Here is a 9,903-nt window from a genome sequence, read left to right as displayed (position 1 = left end):
CTACTATAGTGGTGAGGAGATACCTACAGCTGTCTACTATAGTGGTGAGGAGATACCTACAGCTGTCTACTATAGTGGTGAGGAGATACCTACAGCTGTCTACTATAGTGGTGAGGAGATACCTACAGCTGTTTACTGTAGTGGTGAGGAGATACCTACAGCTCTCTACTATAGTGGTGAGGAGATACCTACAGCTGTCTACTGTAGTGGTGAGGAGATACCTACAGCTGTCTACTATAGTGGTGAGGAGATACCTACAGCTGTCTACTGTAGTGGTGAGGAGATACCTACAGCTGTCTACTATAGTGGTGAGGAGATACCTACAGCTGTCTACTATAGTGGTGAGGAGATACCTACAGCTGTCTACTGTAGTGGTGAGGAGATACCTACAGCTGTCTACTGTAGTGGTGAGGAGATACCTACAGCTGTCTACTATAGTGGTGAGGAGATACCTACAGCTGTCTACTATAGTGGTGAGGAGATACCTACAACTGTCTACTATAGTGGTGAGGAGATACCTACAGCTGTCTACTATAGTGGTGAGGAGATACCTACAGCTGTCTACTATAGTGGTGAGGAGATACCTACAGCTGTCTACTGTCTACTATAGTGGTGAGGAGATACCTACAGCTGTCTACTGTAGTGGTGAGGAGATACCTACAGCTGTCTACTATAGTGGTGAGGAGATACCTACAGCTGTCTACTATAGTGGTGAGGAGATACCTACAGCTGTCTACTATAGTGGTGAGGAGATACCTACAGCTGTCTACTATAGTGGTGAGGAGATACCTACAACTGTCTACTATAGTGGTGAGGAGATACCTCCAGCTGTCTACTGTAGTGGTGAGGAGATACCTACAGCTGTCTACTATAGTGGTGAGGAGATACCTACAGCTGTCTACTATAGTGGTGAGGAGATACCTACAGCTGTCTACTATAGTGGTGAGGAGATACCTACAACTGTCTACTGTAGTGGTGAGGAGATACCTACAGCTGTCTACTGTAGTGGTGAGGAGATACCTACAGCTGTTTACTGTAGTGGTGAGGAGATACCTACAGCTGTCTACTGTAGTGGTGAGGAGATACCTACAGCTGTCTACTGTCTACTATAGTGGTGAGGAGATACCTACAGCTGTCTACTGTCTACTATAGTGGTGAGGAGATACCTACAGCTGTCTACTGTCTACTATAGTGGTGAGGAGATACCTACAGCTGTCTCCTCAGAGCTGTGTGTCTGCGTCCGTCTGTGTGTTTCAGGAAGCATCTCAGCTTCTCCAGATCCTCCAGGCCTTACAGCCAGCTCTCTCTATAGATGGGAAGGCCATCGCTGTGGAGTTCGCCAAGGGATCCAAACGGTACACACACACACACACACACACGTCATGTTCTTCTATCCTCGTGGGGACCTAAAATGAATTTCCATTCAAAATCCTATTTTCCCGTAACCCTAACTGTAACCCTGAGCTTAAAATAGCCTTTGTCCTCATTGTTCTCCACCAAGGAGAATTTCCCTTGTTTTATTATCCTTGTCGGGAGTTTGGGGAATTTTAGGATAGAATAACAGACAGATGCATTCAGAAAGTATTCATACACCTTGACACATCCCAGAAAGACAGTGAAAACATGTTTTTATAAATTTTACATAAGTTTTCACACCCCTGAGTCAATACTTTGTAGAAGCACCTTTGGCGGCGGTTACAGCTGTGTCTCTTTCTGGGTAAGACTAACATGCCGACCAAACCGGCTCCGCGCATGCGTCCTCCTGCGGCATCGTGCGCACGTTTGGTTTTGTCTGTCGCCACCAGAGATGTTCACGAGACGCAGGTTAAAATACAAAAAACCAACTTTGAACCAACTATATTAATTTGGGGATAGTGTTACGTTCCCCAGCAAGAAAACCAAAAATGTCACTCAAACAGAAGGGTGAACTGACATAGAATCACTTGCCAACAACCAAAACGAAACAGGTGTGGTTTTAGGAGGGGTTCTGAAAGACACTCATGGAGGCGTCCACTGAAAGTTGACTAGCAACAACAACTGGGACCTAAAAGACACCCAGCATGAACGCCCACTAAATGTGCCCGAGAAGAGGCAAAGAAGAAGAAAAATCCACACCAAACATAAAGACAGGAAGTAAACCAAAAAGGTGGAGTAAAATGAAACCAGGGAAATCAGATGAAGGATTGTTCGTCTAGAAATCAAAATAGGGCGAGCCAACTAAAGAGTTTAACCCTCCACATCTATCAAAACAGCTGGAGCACTGGGCCAGCCACTCTTAAATATCACCTGGGCCAGCCGCTCTTAAATATCACCTGGTCCAGCCGCTCTTAAATAGCACCTGGGCCATCCGCTCTTAAATAGCACCTGGGCCAGCCGCTCTTAAATAGCACCTGGGCCAGCCGCTCTTAAATATCACCTGGGCCAGCCGCTCTTAAATATCACCTGGGACAGCCGCTCTTAAATAGCACTTGGGTCTGCACCGGCCAAACACAGACTAACGAGGTGACACCAATCGGTGAGTCCTACGTGCTAACGAGCTATACGTGCTAAAGTCCAACCTCAAAACATAAATGGAAAAACAAAAAGACCTGTAACACCAAATATATCCTACATTTTTGTTGGACAAGTTTACTCACCACCAACAGAAAACAACTCCCATTATACAACTTAATTAACTTAAATGCGTCCGTACTTAAATACGCCACCTTTTCCAATGGTGTTTACTGGTTGTAAACAATTAAATATACAGTACCATTCAAAAGTTTGGACACACCTACTCATTCAAGGGTTTTTCTTAGTGTTAATTTGTAACCGATTCAGGAAACGAGGCGTATGTTGCAAGTCATGACTTCACATGAGAACCTTTTGAACGTAAAAATATGTTTTTATCAAAATGGTTTTTTGGGCAGAAATACCTTCTGGAACATGTGAACTTTCATGTGCCTTAATATCAAACTTGTATGTCATCTGTAAATACGAATAACATTTTTAAATTAAGAGCCTAGTTGGTTTAGCCATGGAAAAAGTCAGCAACCTTCCCGCTAGCCATGATTGGCTGAGATAATGAGTGGGCTGGACATATCCCGAGAGATGAGTTTGGATTGGTCTACGGTGTTGCATCTTGTGTCTATAAAATGAGCTGCTCGTAATGCCTAGATAGTCCTTTTCTACTGCATTTTTTTTTCTAAAGATATAACGTTAATATAACGTTAGCCATGGAGAACTGCAAATATGATATAACGTTAATATAACGTTAGCCATGGAGAACTGCAAATATGATATAACGTTAATATAACGTTAGCCATGGAGAACTGCAAATATGTTGCTAAGGCTCTCAATAACATTGCTGCCCTGAATTTATCAGGCGATATCGACAAAGGTCAGTGGGAAAAAGTTGATGATGGACTACTTTCTGCACGAAGATCGTGCCATACAATGCCGACTCTCTTGTCACTGAAAATAACACGTTTTGAAATCAGTGGAGCACAACGGGCCAAACAAGCTGTGCAAACTAAACGGAAACAACACAGGATGTCTGATGAAAGGGGTTGCAGTCTGCCGTGAAGCGTTCATCCAGGTATACAGGTAAGAGTCTAGCTACAGATTCAGATATTATACGTTTCTTATGTTGTCAGAAAGTTGTTTTCATTGCAAGTTAAAACTTCCTGTTAGCTAGCTAGCTGACGTTAGATGGCTGGCTTTCTAACTAACATTGAACCTAACGTTATTTAGGTTGCTATGACAATCGGTTTGCGTTGCTAGTAACGTTACTCTATGGATTGGGATTATAATTCTTTTTTTTTTAGTTAGCTAACGTTAACGTGACATGTCTAAACAAAAGACCCAAAATTAAAGGTTGCTAAAAAATAAAAAAATTAAAGCTTGCTGTTCGCTAGCTAACGTTAGCTGTTGTTAGGTGGCTGGCTTGCTAGCCAACGTTAATTTATGTGTGTGTGTAACGTTAGTGATGTTTTCTCAGAATGCCATTTCGCATTGCTAGTTATAGCCTAATGTTAGCTAGCTAACATTGAACTTATTGGTTAACTTTAGCTAGCTGTGACAATCGGTTTGTATTGCTAGTGAAAAGCTTGCTGTTAGCTGGCCAGCGGACATTAGAAGGCTAGCTAGCTAACATTACCCGTATGAACTGTGTGTAGTGACGTTATCTCAGAATGCCGTTTCACATCTATTGTATAATAATGCTACAATATTTGTATCTGGAATTTGTCTTTCAGCATCAGCAGAACCCTCCTGACTCTAATCCACCAGTCATACAGTCATCAAAAAGAGAGGTGGCCCAAGCAGAGACAGCAGCTCAGTCATCAACTACATGCACCATTTCTTCACCAACTACGGAGTTGGGAAAACACGTGTGTACCTGAATTGTGATAACTGCAGTGGACAAAACAAGAACAAGTTTGTTATCTGGTATTGTGGCTGGCAGACCATACCACAAGCTCCACCACAGTCTGGACCTTCACTTCCCGATCACAGGAAGTGCCCCCGACTGGTGCTTTGGCCTCATCAAGCAGCGCTTCAGAAAGACCAGAGTGAACACTCTGTCTGAGATTGCTGGTGTTGTGAAGGACAGCACTGTGACAGGGGTCAACATCCCACAGCTGGTTGGACTGGAGGATGGTACGGTGACAGGGGGCAACATCCCACAGCTGGTTGGACTGGAGGATGGTACGTAAGTCGCTCTGGATAAGAGCGTCTGCTAAATGACTTAAATGTAAATGTAAATGTACGGTGCTGGTGGAAAGCTATGGCTGGCAACAACACCTGACTCCGTACTTCAGGCCGCTGCCACAGATCAAGCAGTACCAGCACTTCAAGTAAATAAATTATTTTCTTTGTATGAGGTTATTCTTATCTAAACTTGTGAGGTGAATTGAGGTTGTGCAAGGTTGTAATGTCTTGTGATTTGTTGTTGTTCTCTGTTTTACAGCTTCGATGCTCTGGAGCCTGGTGGTGTTGTCGCCAAGCGGCGTTCGGACTCAGTTGGGACCAGGTTTCAGCTGACATCCTTCCTCCCATAGAGGGTCTGCCTGTACAAGCACCACCTGGACTGAACACAGCGAGACAAACTGATCTTTCTGAGAAGATCAGGGAGTTTGTGACGAGTCATCCGCACTATCTGCAGATGAACGTGGTACCTTCAGACGTTTGGAAATTTCTCCCAAGGATGAACCAGACTTGTGGAGGTCTACAATTTGTGGAAGTCTTGGCTGATTTCTTTAGATTTTCCCATGATGTCAAGCAAAGAGGCACTGAGTTTGAAGGTAGACCTTAAAATACAATTGTTAGAAAAATGACTTGTGTCATGCACAAAGTAGATGTCCTAACCAACTTGCAAAAACTACAGTTTGTTAACAAGACATTTGGAGTGGTTGTATACAGTTGAAGTCGGAAGTTTACATACACTAAGTTGACTGTGCCTTTAAACACCCCAGTATCTCTACTTGCACATTCTACCATTGCAGTGTTTAATTGCTATATTGTAATTACTTCGGCACCATGGCCTATTTATTGCCTTAACTCCCTTATCTTACCTCATTTGCAAACACTGACTTTTTGTTTTATTTTGTTCTATTTTATTATTGACTGTATGTTTGTTTTATTCCATGTGTAACTCTGTGTTGTTGTTTGTGTCGAACTGCTTTGCTTTATCTTGGACAGGTCGCAGTTGTAAATGAGAACTTGTTCTCAACTGGCCTACCTGGTTAGATAAAGGTGACATCATTTGAGTCAATTGGAGGTGTAGCTGTTGATGTATTTCAAGTCCTACCTTCTAACTCAGTGCCTCTTTGCTTGACATTATGGGAAAATCAAAAGATATCAGCCAAGACCTCAGAATTTGGATATAGATCTTCACAAGGTCCTTTGCTGTTGTTCTGGGATTGATTTGCACTTTTCGTACCAAAGTACATTCATCTCTAGGAGACAGAACGTGTCTCCTTCCTGAGTGGTATGACGGCTGCGTGGTCCCATGGTGTTTATACTTGCGTACTATTGTTTGTACAGATGACTGAGGTACCTTTTAAGTGTTTGGAAATTGCTCCCAATAGTGAATCAGACTTGTGGAGGTCTACAATTGTTTTTCTGAGGTCTTGGCTGATTTCTTTTGATTTCCCCATAATGTCAAGCGAAGAGGCATGAAGTTTGTAGGTAGGCATTGAAATACATCCACAGGTACACCTCCAATTGACTCAAATTATGTCAATTAGCCTATCAGAAGCTTCTAAAGCCATGACATAATTTTCTGGAATTTTCCAAGCTGTTTAAAGGCACAGTCAACATAGTGTATGTAAACTTCTGACCCACTGGAATTGTGATACAGTGAAATATCCTGTCTGTAAACAATTGTTGTAAAAATTACTTGTGTCATGCACAAAGTAGATGTCCTAACCGACTTTCCAAAACTATAGTTTGTTAACAAGAAATGTGTGGAGTGGTTGAAAAATGAGTTTTAATGACTCCAACCTAAGTGTATGTATTCTTCCGACTTCAACTGTCTACCCAAAACGTTTGACCCAAGTTAAACAATTTCAAGGCAATGCTACCAAATACTAATTGAGTGTATGTAAACTTCTGACCCACTGGGAATGTGATGAAAGAAATAAAAGCTGAAATAAATAATTCTCTCTACTATTATTCTGACATTTCACATTCTTAAAAGAAAGTGGTGATCCTAACTGACCTAAAACAGGGAATTTTTACTAGGATTAAATGTCAGGAATTATGAAACTGAGATTAAATGTATTTGGCGAAGGTGTATGTAAACTTCCGACTTCAACTGTGCATTTCACACACATTTTCCAGATACTGACTGTTAGCACTTAGTGGTCTATAACAGCTTCCCACAAGAATGGGCTTTAGGTGAGGCAGATGAACCTGTAGCCATATTATTAGTTCTTTAAAAATCTATTTTCGGGAAGTTCTGAGCTAGCCCTCCTAATGTGGTTTGACCCCACGTGGACTACGACAGCGTCAGCTACCGACAGCTACGGAAGCAGCCTTGTAATGTCCTGTACTCGAGCTCCAGGGTAGCACTGAGTTTTCCCCCCGGGAACCATGTTGTTTCTCACCATAGAACTGCCGATGACAACAGCTGGTGGCTGAGGAGGTCCAGGTGTTCTGTCGCCTCGAGGCGTTTCGCAAACCCCTCGATGGACCAAAGGGTGGTGGGGCACCGATGGACCCGAGCCAGCTGTAGTATTCATCGTGGATGATGAATGGGCCAGGGTCTTAGACAACCTCACGGTCTGATGAGGGGGAGCTCTGAAGATCTGAACCCGAGGTAGAAGCCACCGGAGAGGGAGACAGAACAGAGGACGAAGACACATGTATCTCCGGATCTGATCTGTTTCTAGTCTGTGTCCGGTACAGGTTTAACATCTCCAAGGAGGCTCCCCGTTGCCAGAGGATCTCTGTCCAAAGTACTTCATCAAACTCCTCCTCTGGACATTTCTCAGCTAAAAAAAGGGGGAGAGGGAAACATATTTACTCAGTTCCACAACCAGCTGCTTCCTAGGTATCGGAGTGTCAACTGTAGGAACCCTCTCTTCCTTCAGCGGTCCTACAAACTAGATCACCTTTGGGGTTTTCAATGGAGAGGTCAACTCAGGAGGGTTAGCGAAATCAAAATCACCCGTAAATGTCTTGAAAAGATCGACTATGTTGGGATCGCTGACATCCTTCTCAACACTAGACTTGCTCCCAGCAACTTTCTTAAAACTTCTTGAGAATACAGGGGGTGCTATTTTCCCATTAGCATAATTTGCTCTACAGATTAAACTGCCTCTTATTCAATTATTGCTCTTACTATATGCATATAAATAATACCATTGGAAAGAAAACAATCTCTAGTTTCTAAAACCGTTTCAATTTTGTCTCTGAGTGATACACAAGTAATTTGACAGCACTTTCCCTGACCAAGAAGTAGAATGCAAGAAGTCTATGCTCGCTTCAACGTTCTGCCTATATATGGTCATGACCCCTATGACCAGAAACACACTTCATTCGCCTTCCTCTGGGTGTCAAGAGGACGTCAGAGGAGAAATTCTTTGTTTATCTGGTACTGACGTGAAATAAGACCTATTTCTTTGGCGTGACCGACAACTTCCGGTTTTCTGATTCGCACGAGTTGGAGCTGCGATTGTGTACTGTTTTGCTGGCGTTATGGATGAAAACTATCTCCGTGTCGAATTTTGTTTGATACATGTGACCATATCATCGTAATGTATGTTTTTTCAATATAGTTTAATCAGATTATTTGAATTTTTTCGGGAGTTTTGCGGTGTTCCGTTGTCTGATTTGATTTACGTTTGAGAGATCCGTGCCACTCGACCAGTACCTGTGCTAAATGGAGTGGGAAAGGAACAATTCTGAACGGAACCAACGACTCATCTTGACAAAGGACACTTTGATCAACATTCTGATGAAAGATCAGCCATAGTAAGACCCAATTTACGATGTTATATCATATCTGTTGTGCATGTGAACTGGCCGTGGGCGCCTAGCCGAATCTGCCTGGTATAGCTATGCTAATTTAGCGCTACATTTTGTTTTCGTTATAAAACATTTAATAAATCTGAAATATTGTTTGGATTCACCAGATGTTGGGCTTTCAATATCTGTACGCTGTGTATTTTTCTGAAATGTTTTAAGATGAGTAATTCGTTATATGACGTTGGTCTCTGTAATTGTTCTGGCTGGGTCAGCACTATTTCAGATTGCAGCTGCAATGTAGAACTGTGATTTATACCTGAAAAATGCACATTTTTCCAAAAAAAAACTATGCTATACCATAAATATGTTATCAGACTGTCATCTTATGAAGTTGTTTCTTGGTTAGTGGCTATATATATTTTTATTTAGTCGAATTAGTGATAGCTACTGACGCAGGAAAAAACTGTTGGGAGTAAAAAAATCGTGTCCTTTGCTAACGTGGTTAGCTAATAGATTTACATATTGTGTCTTCCCTGTAAAACATTTTAAAAATCTGAAATGGTGGCATTATTCACAAGATCTGTATCTTTCATCTGGTGTCTTGGACTTGTGATTTAATGATATTTAGATGCTACAATTTACTTGTGACGCTATGCTAGCTATGCTACTCAGTGGGGGGGGGGAGTGGGGGGTGCTCCCGGATCAGGGTTGGTGACTCGTGAAAGGTTAAACCCAGTTGCTGAACTGTCAGACAAAGGCAGAACACCCTCCATAATGAAGGAATGGGCAGCCCCAGTGTCTCACAGTATCTTCACACGCTGCTCAACAGCATCGCGACTCTGCAGAGATACGAACCCGTCTGAAACAAAGGGTTCATACACATCTGATCCAAAGTCTTGTTTAGGAGATACACCAGTCCCTACCAGAGACGTAATGGACTGGGTTGTTCCCAGTCCCTACCAGAGACTTAATGGGCTGGAGTGTTCCCAGTCCCTACCAGAGACCTGATGGGCTGGAGTGTTCCCAGTCCCTACCAGAGACTTAATGGGCTGGAGTGTTCCCAGTCCCTACCAGAGACTTAATGGGCTGGAGTGTTCCCAGTCCCTACCAGAGACTTAATGGGCCAGAGTGCTCCCAGTCCCTACCAGAGACTTAATGGGCTGGAGTGTTCCCAGTCCCTACCAGAGACTTAATGGGCTGGAGTGTTCCCAGTCCCTACCAGAGACTTAATGGGCTGGAGTGTTCCCAGTCCCCACCAGAGACTTAATGGGCTGGAGTGTTCCCAGTCCCAACCAGAGACTTAATGGGCTGGAGTGTTCCCAACCAGAGACTTAATGGACTGGAGTGTTCCCAGTCCCAACCAGAGACTTAATGGGCTGGAGTGTTCCCAACCAGAGACTTAATGGACTGGAGTGTTCCCAGTCCCAACCAGAGACTTAATGGACTGGAGTG

General features: G+C 43.1%; 1 protein-coding gene and 1 long non-coding RNA gene across 3 annotated transcripts in view; both read left to right on the top strand.

Annotated features, from left to right (window-relative positions):
- LOC139557961 (RNA-binding protein 10-like) overlaps positions 1–9,903 on the top strand; it is a 111,286-nt gene that overhangs the window by 52,135 nt on the left and 49,248 nt on the right. For both annotated transcript variants that reach the window (XM_071373340.1, XM_071373339.1), the window contains one exon: positions 1,258–1,355. In XM_071373340.1, the coding sequence (XP_071229441.1) occupies positions 1,258–1,355 (98 nt within the window). The remainder of the gene's footprint in view (positions 1–1,257; positions 1,356–9,903) is intronic.
- Positions 4,745–6,648, top strand: LOC139557963 (uncharacterized). The gene is made up of 2 exons (XR_011671516.1): positions 4,745–4,835; positions 4,949–6,648. It is a non-coding gene; the product is annotated as an uncharacterized lncRNA (long non-coding RNA).

The sequence above is a fragment of the Salvelinus alpinus genome, chromosome 28 (assembly GCF_045679555.1).
Source record: "Salvelinus alpinus chromosome 28, SLU_Salpinus.1, whole genome shotgun sequence".
In the NCBI taxonomy this organism is placed as follows: Eukaryota; Metazoa; Chordata; class Actinopteri; order Salmoniformes; family Salmonidae; genus Salvelinus; species Salvelinus alpinus.
The sequence above is the reverse complement of the archived record's forward strand: the minus strand, read 5'-3'. Positions and strand labels throughout refer to the sequence as shown.